At 42.8% G+C, this 19,114-nt stretch overlaps 1 protein-coding gene across 17 annotated transcripts in view; it reads left to right on the forward strand.

Annotated features, from left to right (window-relative positions):
• The window catches only part of DZIP3 (DAZ interacting zinc finger protein 3), a 144,502-nt gene that overhangs the window by 16,034 nt on the left and 109,354 nt on the right, over positions 1-19,114 (forward strand). For 16 of the 17 annotated variants that reach the window (XR_004974084.1, XR_004974085.1, XR_004974086.1 and 13 more), the window contains 2 exons: positions 5,887-5,956; positions 13,177-13,332. Coding sequence is in view for 14 of the 17 variants with exons in the window: in XM_036350078.1 (XP_036205971.1) it covers positions 5,887-5,956; positions 13,177-13,332 (226 nt within the window). In the remaining 3 variants the exon portion in view is untranslated. The remainder of the gene's footprint in view (positions 1-5,886; positions 5,957-13,176; positions 13,333-19,114) is intronic. The other variant, XM_036350085.1, reaches the window with a different exon arrangement.

Consider the following 19,114-nt stretch of genomic DNA (forward strand, 5'->3'; position numbering starts at 1 on the left):
AAAGAGACAACACTTGTCTATAATCTTGGAAAGCTAGTATGAATGAGATACCTTTGTTTTTCAGGAGAGTTTAGCAACTTTGAGTCTTGGAGGATGTACTAGTAAAATGGGTAAAATCTAATTTTAGAAAATTTATTTAAGGACCACACCCTGGCTGAAGAGCCAAGAATTGAAAAATGTACCATAGCTTGTCATATTTGGTTATTTTCAATAAAGTAATCCTATCTAATAAAAGACAAAAAGGGTAATTAAAGCGTACCTCCGCTACGCTTCCCATTGGCTAATCAGCGAGATATGCAAATTAACTGCCAACAAAGATGGCGGCCAGCAGCCACGCAGCTGAAGTGAGCAGGAGGCTTGCTTGCTCCAGTGATGGAGGAAGCCAAGGTTCCCCGCCTGCCGCGGACTGCTCTAAGCTCTGAAAGCCACATCTCCAAAAGCAACAAAGTTTCAATTATAGAAGCTAAACAAATCCCAGATACCTGCTTTCAGCCATCCGAGACCTCAGAGCTGGAGCGAGCAGGATGAAAACAAAGTTTCAATAATAGACACCAAACAAACCCCAGATACCAGCTTTCAGCCAGCCGCAGCCTCAGAGCTGGGAGTGCCAGTGAAGGCAACCGAGTTTCAATTATAGAAGGTAAATAAATCCCAGAATTAAAAAAAAAAAGAAAAAAAGTAAAGGCTGGGAGATTCAGTCCCAGGCCAGCCTGAAAACAGCCATCAGCCCCTCATCCAGGCTGGCCAGGCATCCCAGTGGGGACCTCCACCCTGAAGGGGGTGTGACCAGCTGCAAACAGCCATCAGCCCTCACCCAGGATGGACAGGCACCCCAGCGGGACCCCCACCCTGATCCGGGACACCCTTCAGGGCAAACCAGCCAGCCCCCACCCGTGCACCAGGCCTCTATCCTATATAGTAAAGGGTAATATGCAAACTGACCCTAACAGCAGAAAGACTGGGAATGAGAGGTCACTATGACATACACGGACCACCAGGGGGCAGATGCTCAATGCAGGAGCTGCCCCCTGGTGGTCAGTGCACTACCACATGGGGGAGCTCTGCTCAGCCACAAGCCAGGCTGATGGCTGCCAGTACAGTGGTGGTGGTGGGAGCCTCTCCTGCCTCCTCAGCAGCACTAAGGATGTCCAACTGCAGCTTAGGTCTGCTCCCCGCTGGCAAGTGGACATCCCCTGAGGGCTCCCGGGCTGCCAGAGGGATGTCTGATTGCTAGCTTAGGCCCAATCCCACAGGGAGCAGGCCTAAGGCAGCAGGTGGTCATCCCCCGAGGGGTCCCAGACTGCGAGAGGGCAGAGGCCGGGCTGAGGGAACCCCCCTCCCCGAGTGCACAAATTTTTGTGCACCGGGCCTCTAGTATTATATCATTTAACGAGCACTTACATTGACTTACTTTTTGCCAGACATAGTTTTAAATGCTTTTGCAAATATATATATATATATATGAAAAGAGGTAATATGAAAATTCGTCCAGGATGCTGTAACGGGTCACGACCAGACAGGAGGAGGTTGCGGGCACAGGTGGGGCACGGTGCAGAGACGGAGACAGACAGTGGGGCCTGCCTTAGCCTGTGCGGCTGATTCAGCAGTCTGGCGCGGACACAGGCACGGGGTACAGGGAGGCCTGGGGCTGGCTGAGCTGTGGTGCTGGCTCAGGCAGACCAAGAATGAACACAGGTAGGGGGGCAGTGGGGGCCTGGGGCAGAAGTCAGGTGCAAGTTCCGGCCGCCCACGGCGCTGGTCAGACCTGACTCCTGTTGCGTCCTGCGGGGTGCCTTCTCACATGTTAGAAGGCGGAGTGCCTCCTCACGTGATTACAATCACATGCTGGGCTTCTAGTCTATACTAATAATAGGGTAATATGCAAATTTGTTGGGATACTCTCATGTGTAACGACCAATCAGCAGGCTGCGTGCGCAGCAGGTGCAGGTGGACAGGGACTTGCCACGTTGGGGACGGGTGCAGGGTACAGTGGAGGCCTCTCCACGCAACTGTGCCGGGGTCTGCAGGCCTCTACTGTGGCCCCACCGCTGCCCAGCCCTGGGGTCTGTAGGCCTCCTCTGGCTCTGGCCTACCTCTTTGGGGCAATCCATCAAGGAGCCCTGGATGGGTGAGCAGGGCCTACCTCTTGGGGGGATGGATTGAGGGGCTCCCGCACTGTGACAGGGCACAGACCAGGCTACTAGTGCTAACATATAAACCTTATAACAACTCTATGAAGTGGATGCTGTTATTATTCTCATTTTATAGAAGGTAACTTAAGCATAAGACAGAAGACTACTGAATGGTTCAGTTGGGTTCAGGCCATAAATCCATATGAGTCCAGGCCAATTGGAGCCAGGCCAAAAGTCCCTCCAATCAGGGACTAGGTTAGCCTACCTATACCTCTCCCTTATAATACTAAACAATAGGTTAGTATTGGAGATCTCCTTCCTACCTTTGGCTATCTACACTAATAAACGGCAAACATGCAAATTGACCATACCTTTGCTATGCCTTAAGCCACGCCCACTTGCCAATCAGAGCGACTATATGCAAATTAACCCAACCAAGATGGCGGCCGGCAGCCATGGAGCTGGAGCAAGCAGGAGGCTTGGTTGACCCAATGATGGAGGAAGCCAAGCTTCCCTCCCACCTGCCTTAGGCAGCTTGAGCTCCTCTCAAAGCTACAAAGTTTCAATTATAGAAGGTAAATAAATCCCAGAATAAAAAAAAGAAAAAGAAAAAAAGGAGAGGCTGGGAGCTTCCATCGCCGGGGAGCTTGGCCAGCCTGAAAATGGCCCTCAGCCCCTCACCCAGACTGGCCAGGCACCCCAGTGGGGACCCCCCACCCTAAAGGGAGTGTGGCCAGCCTGAAAACAGTCATCAGCCCCTCACCCAGGCTGGCCAAACCTCCATGGGGTGAGGGTCCCCACTGGAGGGGGCTTAACCAGCCTGCAAGCAGACATCAGCCCCTCACCCAGGCTGGCCAGGCACCCCAGTGGGGTCCCCCACCCTGAAGAGGGTGTGACCAGCCTGCAAACAGCCATCAGCCCCACACCTAGGATGGACAGGCACCCCAGCGGGACCCCCACCCTGATCCGGGACACTCTTCAGGGCAAACCAGCTGGCCCCCACCTGTACACCAGGCCTCTATCCCATATCATAAAAGGGTAATATGCAAATTGACCCTAACAGCAGAACAACTGGGAATGTCTGGTCACTATGACACACACTGATCACTAGAGGCCAAACGCTCAATGCAGGAGCTGCCCCCTGGTGGTCATTGTGCTCCCACAGGTGGAAATCTGCTCAGCCACAGCCAGGCTGATGGCTGCCAGTACAGTCATGGTGATGGGAGCCTCTCCCGCCTCCTCAGCAGCACTAAGGATGTCCAACTGCAGCTTAGGTCTGCTCCCCACTGGCAAGTGGACATCCCCCGAGGGCTCCCGGGCTGCCAGAGGGATGTCTGATTGCCAGCTTAGGCCCAATCCCCCGGGGAGTGGGCCTAAGCCAGCAGGTGGTCATTCCCCAAGGGGTCCCAGACTGTGAGAGGGCACAGGCTGGGCTGAGGGACACCCCCCCCCCCCAAGTGCACAAATTTTTCTGCACCGGGCCTCCAGTCTTATATAATAAGCAAAGTGATCTGTTTATTTTATAAGTATTTTACTGACCTTCTTGATAGAGAATAAAGACTAAACAAAATTTGTGTACTTAGAATTATAATGTCGGAAGGTATATAAAAAGTTATACTTAGGCAAAATGCATACATAAATGTTATATTAGAGATGCTGAGGCTATATATAGGACGGAAAAATAATTACTGTCTGAGGTGGAGTGGGTTTTCACAAGGTACTGTTTGAAGTGAACTTTAAAGACTAGGAAGCATTTTGATGGGTGTAGAAGCAGAGCAGATGGGACGTAATTTGGCTAAGAAAAAGTACTTAAGACAAATTCTTTTTTTTTTTTTTTTTTAAATATATTTTATTGATTTTTTACAGAGAGGAAGGGAGAGAGATAGAGAGTTAGAAACATCGATGAGAGAGAAACATCGATCAGCCGCCTCCTGCACACCCCCTACTGGGGATGTGCCCGCAACCCAGGTACATGCCCTTGACCGGAATCGAACCTGGGACCTTTCAGTCCGCAGGCCGACGCTCTATCCACTGAGCCAAACCGGTTTCGGCATTAAGACAAATTCTTGGGGAGCATTTTGACTCTCCTGTTAAGGAGTTTAGCTTTATTTTGTGCAGAGCCATTGACATTTTAAGAAGATAAATGAAATTTTATGCTATATTTTGGAAAGACTACCTCTATTGATAGTGGAAAGAAATGGAGTTTCAAGATACAACACCTTCAATAGCTTGGGAAGAAGCTGATTGAGGCTTGTAAAACTAGGAATAGGAAATAGTAAGAAAGGAGGGATTTATAAAACTAGAATAAACAGAATTCTATGACTGCTTAAATATGAGAAAAGGGGTAAAAGAAGTAGAGATGGCTCAAAGGTTCCTAATGACCAGGAGGAAATAATACCACTAATTAATATGGGGATCTCAAAAAGAGACAGGTTTTACGTGTGTGTGTGTGTGTGAAGCAAAGATGGGGCAGATAATGAGTGAGCTTAACATGCTGCTAAAATATTCTTATGGAAGCTGTACAGTAGATAGTTGGAAATATTAGTAAATAGGTTTTTCTTTTCTTAAAAATATATTTTTATTGATTTCAGAGAGGAAGGGAGAAAGAAACATTAATGATGAGAGACAATCATTGATCAGCTGCCTCCTGTATGTCCCCTACCAGGGATTGAGCCCACGACCCAGGCATGTGCCCTGGACTGGAATCGAACCCAGGACCCTTCAGTCCACAGACTGATGCTCTATCCACTGAACCAAACCAGCTAGGGCAGGTTTTTCTTTTGCATGACATTTTAAAGAGCACTGAGAATTATTGTTTCTGTGTAAGAATCATATTTTGTTGAAACTTTCATTGTGTGAATAATGCTGTATTTTCATCTGTCTCACATTCCCCTAAAAAAAAAAAAAATCAGTTTGCACAATGTAGATGATAAAGGATTTTCTGTCAAATGAGCACATAAATGTGAAGTAAAATGGGGTAATATTTATGAAACACAATTCTAAGTAAATCAGTTGATAGAAGTTTCTCACCTCAGTTTTAGCTCTGCAAGTACATAAAATTAAGATCATATAAATCATATATGACCCTGTATTATTGTTTTTATATTTTGAGTCCTGTGTCATCATTGTAGACAAAGATATTTCATAAAAAAAATTTTCATTTTAGTATATAATACTGCATATGTTCACATTTCAGGCCAATGTCAAAAGCAAAACTTGTCAAATTATTAATTTTTACAAAAATAGTTGACAATTTTCTAAATATTACATTCTGCCTGAATTTAAAAAATCATTTTGGAAAACTGTACAATTGTAAGGCTAGGAACCTGAAATAAAAAATAAAATGATCTAACTAATAGAGCCTTCCTAAACCTTTATTATCTTCATAAAGACATACATATGTATTTACATAAAACAAAACATCAACTTTTTCAAGAACCTTTTTTCTTTACATTGAAATAGTGGTATAAGCTAATTTTCCCCTCATTATTTTGGTCTACTATGTGTCTGTTTGAAGATGGAGTTTCCTTTACATCAGTTTTCTATTCTCTCTACCACATACAGTTAGGACATGGCATAATTTTTTTGAGTCCCTAAAGAGGGCACCTACCTCCGTTTATCAGTCTTTGATAACACAATTTTACACTTCTGAAACTTTCAGACAAAAATTCACTTATTAGAGTTTTTACTAAATTTAATTATGTTCTTTATAAGGAGATACCCTGAATACACCTTTCTTTTTTATTTAAAATAGGGATCTTTCTATGGAGGAGGAGACTAAGGAAGAAACTAAGAATAAGGTAGAAAAGTTAACTGATCAACTGGTAAGAGAATATTTAAATTTCATTAACTGTTAATTAATTAGTATTGACTAAAGTAGGTAGTGTAATGTTAAATCTAATTAATTTAATTATTTTAAAAATTCAGGGTAAGTTCACTTTTGTATTTTAATAAGTAAGATTATGCACATAATTAAATCTTGTTTTGATAATTGATAATAACCTGTGTCTCAAAGTTATTCTATGCACCAATCTTCACTGTAAGTTAAAATTAATAGATAATTGATTTGACTTCCCCAGAAACATTCTAATAGTTGGTTTTAAGAAATCTCTTATTTGTCTTTTAAAAACAAAATTCAAGCAAAATGAAAACAATATACATAAAAAGAAATCACACACACACACCAAATTTTATTTATTAAGAAATTCACTGAGTTGTTTCTGGAGTTAATTCTCTTCCCTGTTTTTATATATACATACTAGAGGCCCGGTGCACGAAATTCACGCACGGGTGTGTGTGTCCCTCAGCCCAGCCTGCACCCTCTCCGATCTGGGATCGCTCTCACAATCCAGGACTGCTGGTTCCCAACCGCTCACTTGCTGGCCTGCCTGATTGCCCCTAACTGCTTCTGCCTGCCAGCCTAATCACCCCCTAACCACTCTTCTGCCAGCCTGATTGACGCCTAACTGCTCCCCTGCTGGCCCGATTGCCCCTAACTGCCCTCCCCTGCCGGCGTGGTCACTCCTAACTGCCCTCCCCTGCTGGCCTGGTTGCCCCCAATTGCCCCCTCCTGTAGGCTTGGTTCCCCCCAACTGCCCTCCCCTACAGGGCTGGTCCCCCACAACTGCTCTTCTCTGCCGGCCCGGTCACCCCTAAGTGCCCTCCCCTGCAGGCCTGATCACCCCCAACTGCCCTCCCTTTCAGTCCTGGTCCCTCCCAACTGCCCTCCCCTGCTGATCTGATCGCCCACAACTGCCCTCCCCTGCTGGCCATCTTGTGTCCACATGGGGTCGGCCATCTTTGACCACATGGGGATGGCCATCTTATGTGTTGGAATGATGGTCAATTTGCATATTACCTCGTTATTAGATAGGATAGATGGATGATTGATAGATAGATAGATAGATAGATAGATAGATAGATAGATAGATAGATAGATTTCAGAGAAGAAGGGAGAGAGGGCGAGAGAGAGAGAAACATCAATGATGAGAGAGACTTATTGATTGGCTGCCTCCTGCACGGGGCCCTACTGGGGATCAAGCCTGAAACCTGGGCATATGCCCTGACCTGGAACTGTGACCTCCTGTTTCATAGGTTGATCCATAACCATTGAACATTACCAGCTGGGCTGTTTTTATCATCTTTACTGTTAGAAAGTCGAGTACTCAATGAATTAAAATAAATTATATAAGGCTTTTATTGTTAATGATAATATACTTTATGGTTGATTAAATATGAATATCACATGTTTATATTCAATGAAGTTTGGATGAACAGGTTTTATATAACTATTGGTATCCACTTAAAAAGTTTGTATAGGCCCTAGCTCAGTGGTTGGCAAACAGCGGCTCACGAACCACATGCGGCTCTTTGGCCCCTTGAGTATGGCTCTTCCACAAAATACCATGTGCGGGCACGCATGTACAGTGCATTGAAACTTCGTGGCCCATGCGCAGAAGTCAGTTTTCGGCCTGGGCGAGTCTATTTTGAAGAAGTAGCGTTAGAAGAAGTGGAGGGGTGTTGGTCAGTCTGTCGGGCGATGGGATACGCAGTGCAGGCGGGCCACTGGATATGCAGCATGGGGGAGGTACATTGTTTTGAGGTAAGTTCGCTGAGGTCCACCCCTTCCAAATCTCCCACCCACACTCGTCTATCTGAAACAAGTATACAAGACGAGTGTGGATGGGGGAATTTGAAGGGGTCAACCTCAGCGAATGTACCTCAATCACATTGAGGACGTTTTTAGCAAAGGCCAGCCTAGGAGTACCCTAATTAAGTTAATAACAATGTACCTACCTATGTAGTTTAAGTTTAAAAAGTTTGGCTCTCAAAAGAAATTTCAATCATTATACTGTTGATATTTGGCTCTGTTGACTAATGAGTTTACCGGCCACTGCCTTAGCTGATTTGGCTTAGTGGATAGATGTTGTAAATGTTTCCCTCCACGTCCTGCGTGGTTCAGGGTTCAGGATCTGGAAGAGGAGCCGCACACAAATGAAAGAGAAAAGACAAGAGATAATTTGGGAATATTGGGGGGCCAGGCGGGTAAGTCCAACTCAAGAGGAAGGACTTCCACTGGTGCTCAGGCCGCACCAGCCATTTTATAGTCAGCGGTAAACAAGGTAGTCGTTACCATAGTTACACTGTTCTTGTGAGTTTCACTTGTTTTGACCATAGTTACAGTTCCTGCACTTCCCTGAGCCCATTAGCTTCCCAGATAAGATCTAGGGAGTGTTATAAGGTCAAACCTAATTATGCTAAGAGGACTGTGCCCTCTAAGCTGGGACTTGTTTGGGACTTTGCCAACAGGTCAGTCCGAGGCTTAACCCTATATCGGCTCCCCACAGATAGAGCGTCAGCTTGTGGACCAAAGGGTCCTGGGTTCCATTACGGTCAAGGGCATGTACCTTGGTTGCAGGTTCCTCCCTGGTCCAAGCACTGGTTGGGGCTTGTGCAGACAGCAACCAATGTATGTATTTCTCTCAAATCGACTTTTCTCTGTCTTTCCCTCTCTCTCTAAAAATCAATGGAAAAATATCCTCGGGCAAGGATTGACAACAACAGCAAAAGTTTATAAAGGTTATTCAGTAACTTATGAAAGAATATATATAAACATAAAATAATTATAGCATTTACTTGTATGAAGTTATTACCATAACAAATTTTGCACAATAAACACAACTTAGGCAAATGTACATAGGGATGCACATTTGAACCAGGGGAACTAGATTCAGAAGACATTTCAAGGTCCAGGTGTGGGATATAGAGGCAAGGGAGGTGGAAACTGACTTGAATTTGATTTAGATGCCAAATCAACTTTTCAAAAATGGATTAAACATCAAATATTTTGAAAAAATAACTTAAAATTGTATTTATTATAAGATATATTTAACAAGTGTGATGGTTATACTATTTTCTGTCAAAAAGAATTTATGTGTATTAATTTGGTAATTAGTGTTAGATGATTCTGTGGTGACTTTTGATGGCAGAATTGACCTTTAGTTTGAAATATATACACTACTGATAGTGATCTTTTTTTGTTGTTGTTTATCCTCACTTACAGATATTTTTCCCATTGATTTTAGGAGAGAGTGGAAGGGAGGGATGGAGGAAGAGAGAGGATAGAAGAGTTAGAGAGACAGAAACATTAATGTGAGAGAGACATAGTGATTGGCTGCCTCCCGTATGTGTCCCTACCAGGGGCCAAGGATGGAACCTGCAACCCAGGTTGTGCCCTTGACCAGGAATCGAATCCAAGACCCTTCAATATGTGGGCAGACATCAACCATTGAGCAACACTGGCCAGGGTGATAATTTCATTTTTTTTTTTTAAGATATATATTTTTAAATTGAGTTTTTACAGAGAGGAAGGGAGAGGGATCGAAATTAGAAATATTGATGAGAGAGAAAATTGATCAACTGATTCCTGCACACCAGATGTACCTGCAACCAAGGTACATGCCCTTGACTGGTATCGAACCTGAGACCCACCCCAGTCCACAGGCCGACGTACCATCCACCGAGCCAAACTGGCCAGGACTAGTGGTCATTCTTTTTTTTTTTTATTATTAAATCTTTATTGTTCAGATTATTACAGTTGTTCCTCTTTTTCCCCCCATAGCTCCCCTCCGTTTCCCACCCCACCCTCCGCCGCCCCCCACCCTGGTCTCATCCATAGGTGCACGATTTTTGTTCAGTCTCTTCCTGCATCCCCTACACCCCTTTCCCCCCCAAGAATAGTCAGTCCACTCCCTTTCTATGCCCCTGATTCTATTATAATCACCAGTTCATTCTGTTCATCAGATTATTTATTCACTTGATTTTTAGATTTACTTGTTGATAGATGTGTATTTGTTGTTCATAATTTGTATCTTTACCATTTTTTTCTTCTTCCTCTTCTTAAAGGATTCCTTTCAGCATTTCATATAATACTGGTTTAGTGGTGATGAACTCCTTTAGCTTTTTCTTATCTGTGAAGCTCTTTATCTGACCTTCAATTCTGAATGATAGCTTTGCTGGATAAAGTAATCTTGGTTGTAGGTTCTTGGCATTCATCACTTAGAATATTTCTTGCCACTCCCTTCTGGCCTGCAAAGTTTCTGTTGAGAAATCAGCTGACAGTCATATGGGTACTCCCTTGTAGGTAACTGACTTTTTTTCTCTTGCTGCTTTTAAGATTCTCTCTTTGACTTTTGCTCTTGGCATTTTAATTATGATGTGTCTTGGTGTGGTCCTCTTTGGATTCCTTTTGTTTGGGATTCTCTGCGCTTCCTGGACTTGTAAGTCTATTTCTTTCACCAGGTAGGGGAAGTTTTCTGTCATTATTTCTTCAAATAGGTTTTCAATATCTTGCTCTCTCTCTTCTTCTGGCACCCCTATAATTTGGATATGGGTACCCTTGAAGCTGTCTCAGAGGCTCCTTACACTATCTTCATATTTTTGGATTCTTTTTTCATTTTGCTTTTCCGGTTGGGTGTTTTTTGCTTCTTCATATTTTAAATCTTTGATTTGAATCTTGTGATCCTCTAGTCTGCTGTTGGGAGTCTGTTTAATATTCTTTATTTGAATCAGTGTATGCTTAATTTCTAGTTGGTCCTTTATCACAACCTCGAGGGTCTCATTGGATTTCTTGAGGGTCTCATTAAGTTTATCGGCGGTTTCTAGAAAATTCTTGAAAAACCTTAAAAGTGTGGTTTTGAACTCTATATCCAGTAGTTTGCTTTCCTCCATTTCTGTTATTTGTGTCCTGTTTGTTTGTCTCTGCATTTTTTTTATGCTTCGCTGTGTCGATAGAGTGGCTTTGTATACTAGGTGTCCTATAGGGCCCACTGGTCAGCCTCCCCAATTACCTGAGGTAGACGCTCTTGGTGCACCTCCTTGTGGGCTTTGTGCACTGTATTGTTTTAGTTAAGCCTTGATTGTTGTAGGTAACACTGGGAGGGATTGACCTCCAGGCCAGTTGTCTGTGAGAATCAGCTGTGTCTGCAGTGGGAGAAATTCTGTGCTGGAGACACCCCTCTGGGGCAAGACTTGCTTCAATGGGGCTTTGGTGCTCACTGAGTCTGCCCCCTGAGAGTGTCCTTTATGAATCCGAGGAGCTGCAATCTGGATGGTCCCACTCTGATCACTGGGCACACTGGCTCCTGAATCTCTAAGGAGGTGCTAATCTAGCCTTTGCCTGAGGCTATCCAGCAGGAGCCAGCTATGACGCAATGCAAGTTGACCTGGGGCCTTGGGCCAGCTGCAGTTTGTTAGGTAATTATCAGATTGCAAAGGGCCAGGCCTTTCATATGCAAAAGCCTGTGGCTTGGGCGGGGCAGGGTGGGGTCCCAGGGGATCAACAGGGCAGAGCGAGCAGTCATGGCTGCTCTCAGTCCTGCCCTCAGAGGCCCTGCTTCTCAGTGTCCCGGCAATTGCTGCAAGCACCCCCAAGAGAAAGCTGCCCTCGAGTTCCGACCAATGCCAGACAGTCGTTTCTCCCATATGAGTCTGGGTCCCCAGAGACTCACCTGGAACTGGAGCTCAGAGCTTGAGACTCCCTACCGACTGAAAAAGACAACCGTTTCCTCAGCCGCTAACCCTCTCCGCATGCACCTCTGTACCTCTGTATTTTACTTCCGCACTGCACCTCCTCTGAGTTGCAGCATGGTTTTCTCTTTCCTTCTAGTTGTAGAATTTCCACTCAGCCAGCCTTCCTGTGGTTCTGGATGATGTCCGTTCCGTCTTTAGTTGTGTTTTTGAAGTGGTTGTACCAGGCAGCAATCTTCGGTGTTTACCTATGCCGCCATCTTGGTTTCCTCTAGTGGTCATTCTTTATAATCACTTATCTATTTTATGGAAGTTCTTTTTTTTTTTTTTACCTTTTGAGAAATTTTAAACCAACAGAAAAGTTGCAAAAATAGTAAGAATAGCACAACATACACTTATATACCCTTTAGAAAGTTTATGATGTTTTCCTCTATTTTTGGATATAATTTTTATGTAATGAAGTACTATAAAAGGTAAGGTGTATTTGTTGAGTATTGTTGGAGATGGAGGAATCTTAATTTAAGACTCAACCCCAGCCCAGCTGGCATGACTCAGTGGTTGAGCATCAACCTATGAACCAGGAGGTCACGGTTCGATTCCTGGTCAGGGCACATGCCTGATTGTGTGCTCAATCTCCAGTGTGGGACGTACAGGAGGCAGCTAATCAATGATTGTCTCTCATTATTGATGTGAATCTCTCTATCTCTCCCTTTCCTTTCCTCTCTGAAATCAATTCAAAAAAAAGAAAAAAAAAAGACTCAAACCCAGAAGTGGAGAGTAGGCAGATAGTTCTGAATGGACTTTATTGGTTCCTACTTACAATCAGAGTAACTCCATGCCAGGGCATTTTCAGGGACTCGGCCATTTATGTCCTCTGCAGTAAGAAGCTGTTCTGATATTCAGAGATCAGTAGCAACATACTCATTTTCCCAAAGCTTCAGCAGGGTATAAAAGCTATTATATCTTGTTAAGGTTTGAAGGACGGCCATCATCCATCTGTTCCAGGCCCTTTATCCATTTCTATTGCCCACCCATTCCTCACAACTAATGTAAAAACCATTCTTAGAAATAGTTTTCATATTATTATGTAGAATAATCTATGTAATACTTTAAACTCAGCATTTTTTATGCTTGATATTACCAATTCAGTGCATGTTTTGTATTTCTCAAGAGCAACTATTTTTTAAGTACTAACTCATACTTACATCTAAAATTGTTCATGTTTCCTATATCATCACCCTATTTTAAAAAAGGTGTCATTTATTCTTCTCTTTGAATTTCTATTTTGTTTATAACTTTCAAATGAATTTATATTGACATTCCTCATATGAAAGCTTCTTGAGGTTTGGTCTTAAACTTCCTATAATGTTGTAAGTTCCTTGAGGGCAGAAGAATGTCTTAATCTTATTTGGGTTTTCTGTAGTCTATCATAGTGATTTGCTCATTTTTAAAATACATTGTCTGTTTTTGATATTAGCCAAATATAATTGTGTAAATTTTTAATAATGTCTTCTAGGATAAACAGGAAAAGGACATACCTTCTAATCTTATGCCTGTTAATCTACTATTAGAGTTGAAGAAGTTATTGTGTACAATTAATAATCTACCAAAAGGTGTGGTCCCTTACATTAAGAAGTTTGTAGAAGAAAACTTTTCTTTCCAAACTGTGCAGGTAAGATAATTTGTTCATTGGGGCAGAAGTATAGCCCTCTGTATGTAACTATCTAGGAAAACACGTTTCTTTACTCTCATAATGCCTCCATACTCACAGCACTTCTGACACTAGATGTGAGGGTTTATTCCCACACTGATCAATTCTCCAAGGGTAGCTGGGTGTCTTACAAGTCATTTCAATTCTGATACCATCTGCCTGGAGTTAGTATCAGATCCCACAGGTTATGGTCCCAGTACCATAATGTTGCCCCCACTTCAGATGCCATTCGCCAGTCCTAGGTTGTCCTCAGTACTTCTGACCAACTGGCTATAAATTGGGGTACTAACACCTCTTGGTTGGAATGACTTGCTAGAACAGTCCACAGGAATACTTATGTTCACTATTTTATTACAGTTTAGTTCATGATAAAGGATACAGGTGTATATCCAGGTCAGGGTCTGAAAGGGTCCTGAGTGCAGGAACTTCTGTTCCAGTAGAGTCTGGGTGTACCCTTGTCCTGGCACGTGGTCATGTTCACCAAACTGGAAGCTCTCCAAATGCCTTACTTTTTAGGATTTTTATGGATGCTTCATTATGTAGGCATGATCAATTATTAATTCAAAATTCAGTGCCTCTCCCGATGGGGCTGAAAGTTCCAAGCTTTTAATCTTGGCTTGTTTTTTTCTGTTGAGTAACCCCTGTCTGGGGGCCTACCAAAAGTCATGTCATTAGAAAACAAAAGACACTTCTATCACTTAAGAAATTCCAAGGATTTTAGCTGCTTTCAAAGACCAAATATAAGCAGGAACTTGGGGCAGAGAGCAATATATGTGCCTTATCTTTTAATAATAACTCTTTTTTTTTTATCACAACAGTATAGGTAAAGTCTTGAAGTGTTCATCTTATTGCTTGTGAAGGGCTTAATGTCAACCTTGACTGTAGACTTTTATCAATTAGAGTTAGTTTGGTGGTAGCCTTTCAAGAATAATGGTAGGAATGTTGGTTAAGTAGTTTGTAAGCTATTGGTTATAAGGTCTAGTATTTATTCTAATTTTATTAATAACCATAATATGCCACTCTGGGACAGAGGAGTGCATTAGGTTTTCCTAATTTTTAAAATGTTGACAATTTTTTCAAAAATGTAAAATAAAAATAATGTCCAAAACTTTTAGATACATGAGTAAAATAAATACTCTAGAGAATATATTGTAGATTTCTATCTTGCAAATCATTTTTCTAGATAATAAGATGTGAAATTTTCAGCACAAGATGGGTATCAGTTTTTAAAGTAATGGAGTTTTCCAAAGTTAAAGAAAATCATCTACTTTTTGTAGCAGTTAATTGGCAGGAAAGGAGCAAAACACCATAGGTGTCTTGAAAAGGTCACATTTGCCTTTTCTGTGAAAAAAATGTATCATTCATTATTCCACAAGACAAATTTATACTATTATGATTAAAAAATCAAACAAACTCTGAAAATATCCAAAGACTATCTACAATTATAACCTTAACTTAGGTAATTTCCACAGTATACATTCTGGTTTGAAATTGATGGAATAATGCCACTGTATTCCTCTTATCTTTTGGAAATTACTCAGAAATAATAATGAGAAATAGAACCCAATAGCCTTTATATATGAAAACAATAGCCATTTAAAGTTAAAAATGAAAGAAAAGTACTTATTTATAATGGCAACAAAAAAGGCAAAATACTTAGGAAAGCACCTAAGGGCTATATAAGATTATAAATTAGAATTTCTCCAAGATTTTCCTAAGCCACCTACCTGAGGCTCTCTGAACACCATACTAGACTTAAAGGATCTAAATCTCTGGGGGTAGGTTTGGAAATGTCCATTTTAGCAAGCAAGGGTACCCCCACACACTGATTTTCTTCACTTTAAGTTTAGAAATCAATACTCCATTAAAACAATAAATTAAAATCTCTAAAACTCCATTAAAAGTAAAAAAAAGAAGACCTGAATGGAAAGCAGTACATTTCGGAAAATAATATAGATAAAGCTGTCAATTTTCCTGAAATTAAAATGTTTAAATAGCATATAAGTCAATAAAAATGATAAAAGGATGTTTTGTTATTACTAAAAGCTAATTCTAAAGTTCAATGGGAAATAAAAGGAGGAATAGCCAAGAAAATTATGAAAGAAAAGTGTAGTCGAAAAGGGCTTGGAATTTGCCCACTTAGATGTTAAAACTTATTATGGAGCTCTAGTAACTAAAATATTGTGTTCCTTGCTCTTGACTCTACAGACAAATCTAGAAAATAGAAGATAAATTTCAAAAATAGACCCAAATACATATAGAACTTTTATATATGATAAGGTGACAAAAATTGATAATGCTAAAGGGGAAATAGATAAATAAACAATCCTAGTGTGATTTAACATAATTCTCTGAATAACTGATAGAACATGGACACAAAATTAGTAGAGCTCAAGCAAACTTGATCTAACTGACATATGTGTTTATATATGTGTGTGTGTATATAATATATACAGACATACACACTACATATAGTAGTAAACACTGCACCTAACAGTGGCAGAATGCATGTTCGTTTTAAGTGCACACAGAACATTTACAAAAATTGACCATGTGCTAAGTCACAAAGCAAGTCTAATCAAATCCAAAGAATTAAAACATGCAGAGCATGTTCTCTAACTATTGTACAATTATTTTAGAATCAATAACAGAGAAACTAGAAAGTCATATTCTTAAGTTAAAATATACTAGAGGCCTGGTGAATGAATTCGTGCATGGGTAGGGTCTGGCCGGCCCACCTCGATGGGGGCCTATCAGGCTGGACCAGCACGGGGGGAGGGGCCACAGGTGGTTGGCCAGCCAGCTCTGCCCCTGATCGAGGTGTTGGTGGCCAATAAGGGGGGGCAGCCATGGGGAGGGTCCATGGGTGTTTGGCCAGCCAGCCCCAACCCTGATTTGGGGTGTTGGGGGCCAATTGGGGGTGGGGCTGTCTGGGGGAAAAGACTGCAGGCTGTTGGCCAGATGGCCCCGCCCCTGATTGTGGCGGGGAGGGGAGCTGATCAGTGCCCGGATCAGGCTGGTTGGCTGCCACAGTGCGCGTCATAAGCACTGGTCCTTCTGGTTGTTTCACCATTCTGGTCACTGGGTTTTTATCTATAACTAGAGGCCCAGTGCACGAAATTTCTGCATGGGGAGAGGGTGTATCCCTCAGCCCAGCCTGCAACCTTTCCAATCAGGGACCCCTCAGGGGATGTATGACTGCCCACAGGGATCGGGCCTAAATGGGCAGTCAGACATCCCTCTCCCAATCTGGGACTGCTGGCTCCCAACCACTCGCCTGCCTGCCTGCCTGCCTGCCTGATTGCCCCTAACTGCTTCTGCCTGCCAGCTTGATCACCCCTTAACCACTCCCGTACCAGCCTGACGAATGCCTAACTGCTCATGTGCCAGCCCAATTGCCCCCAACTGCCCTCCTCTGCCGGCCTGATTGCCGCCAACTGCCCTCCCCTGCAGGCCTGGTCCCCCCAACTGCCCTCCCCTGAAAGCTTGGTCCACCCCCAATTGCCCTCCCCTCCTGGCCTGGTACCCCCTAACTGCCCTCCCCTGCTGTCCTAATTGCCAACAACTGGCCTCCCCTGCCAGCCATCTTGTGGTGGCTATCTTGTGACCACATGGTGGCGGCCATCCTGTGTGAGGGCATGACAGTCAATTTGCATATTACCTCTTTATTATATAGGATAATAAAAGCATAATATGCAAATCAACCTAACAGCTGAACAGTGGAACAACTGTCTAGACGACCTTCCAGACAAAGCCGGGTGGCCAAGGCAGCCGGGACTGTGAGGGCCAAGCCCCTTGCATGAATTTCATGCATTGGGCCTCAAGTATATATAGATAGGTCTAACCTAGGTAACCTAGGGGTCAAAGAAGAAATCATATTGAAAATCATATAAATTTTTAAACTGAATAAAAAATATATATAAAAACTGTGTTATTAAGTAAAAGGTGTGCTTCCAGGAATATTTATAACTTGAAATTCATATATCTAATAATAGCCAAACATGGTAATTGACCGTACCTTCGCTACGCCTCCCATTGGCAAATCAGCGAGATATGCAAATTAACCGCCAGAAAAGATGGTGGCTAATTTGCATACTGCAGGCAGGGCAGGACAGCGTGAGCCGCCGTCCAGGCCCCCATGGGCGACCCCAGAAGCCACAGGCCCCGCAAACCCCAGGAGCTGCCTGCCTGCTGCCTGGGACCCAATCCGGTCCCAGACTGTAGGCACGCCGGCCCCGTAAGCCCCAGGAGCTGCCTGCCTACTGCCCGGGACCTCATTGGTCCCGGGCTGCTGGCGGGCCCCGGAAGCCCCAGAACCGCCAGATATGGCAGTAACTCTATCAATAAGCACTCTGAAAGTCAGTGGCATAAATATACCAATTAAAAGATGGATTATGTGAGTGAATCAAAAACAAAACCCACTTTAAATATAAAGACATGTATAGATTAAAAGTGAATGAATTAAGCTGCAACCTTTTTTGCTCAGTGGATAGAGCATTAGCTCTTGGACTGAAGGGTACCAGGTTAGATTCCAGTCAAGTGCATGTACCTCAGTTGCTGGCTTGATCCCCAGTCCCTATCAGAGCATGTGCAGGAGGCAACCAATCAATGTGTCTCTCCCTTTCCCTTCACTCTCTCTAAAATTCAATGGAAAAATATCCTTGGGTTAAGATTAACAAAAACAAAGTAAATGGATTAAGTAACATTAAAGAGATTATAAGAAAAATATATTCCAAATTTTGTTAGTTGTATTATGGTTATGTTTAAATTATTAACACCTAAGAAATTGGGTGAAGAGTACATATAATATGCTGTAGTATTTTATAGGTTTTTTTACATGTATGAGATTATTTCAAATTAAAATATTAAAAAATTAAAAATTAATAAAATATTAATTGAAATGTATCTGCATTACATGAAAAATCTCCTAATTGCTTCTAGCATAATTTCTTAAATTGTTCTAAAATTTACAAGGGTTCAATTAAAAAATACCTTAATTCTAATTGATATAATAGAAAATATATAATAGTGCAGTTATAAGCACTTATCTGCAAAAAAATTTAAAGAAGTGAATTTAAAGAAGGGATTAGCCAAAGAAAATATATGCACAACCCATGGACACATACAACAGTATGATGTTGGCCAGAGAGAAGTGGGGGGCAAGAGCTGGGTAGAGGGGGCAAAAGAGGGGAAATAGTGACATCCTATATCCTATCTAATAAAAGAGAAACATGGTAATTAGCTGAACCTCCGCTACTCTTCCCATTGGCTAATCAGGGCGATATACAAATTAACTGCCAGCCAAGATGTAGGCCAGCAGCCAGGCAGCTTGAAGCGAACATGAGGCTTGCTTGCTTCAGTGATGGACGACTCCAACGTTCCCCGACTGCCTTGCCGGTCTCTGAGCTTGCAGTTTGAAACATTGTTACAAATATAGAAGCTAAACAAAACACAAGAAACCTGCTTTCAGCCAGCCGGGATCTCAGAGCTGGAGTTGAAACAGTGTTTCGATTATAGAACCCAAACCAGATACCTGCTTTCAGTAGCCGAGGCCTACAAGCTGGAGCCGTGCCTCAGAGCTAAACCTGGCCCAGAATAAAAAAGAAAAAGAAAAAAGGAGCGGTTGGGAGCTTCAGTCACCCACCAGCCTGAACACAGCCCTCAGCCCCTCACCCAGACTGGCCAGGCACCCCAGTGGGGACCCCCACACTGAAGGGGGTGTAACCAGCTGCAAACAGCCATC

The sequence above is a fragment of the Myotis myotis genome, unplaced genomic scaffold (assembly GCF_014108235.1).
Source record: "Myotis myotis isolate mMyoMyo1 unplaced genomic scaffold, mMyoMyo1.p scaffold_m19_p_2, whole genome shotgun sequence".
Taxonomy (NCBI): domain Eukaryota; kingdom Metazoa; phylum Chordata; class Mammalia; order Chiroptera; family Vespertilionidae; genus Myotis; species Myotis myotis.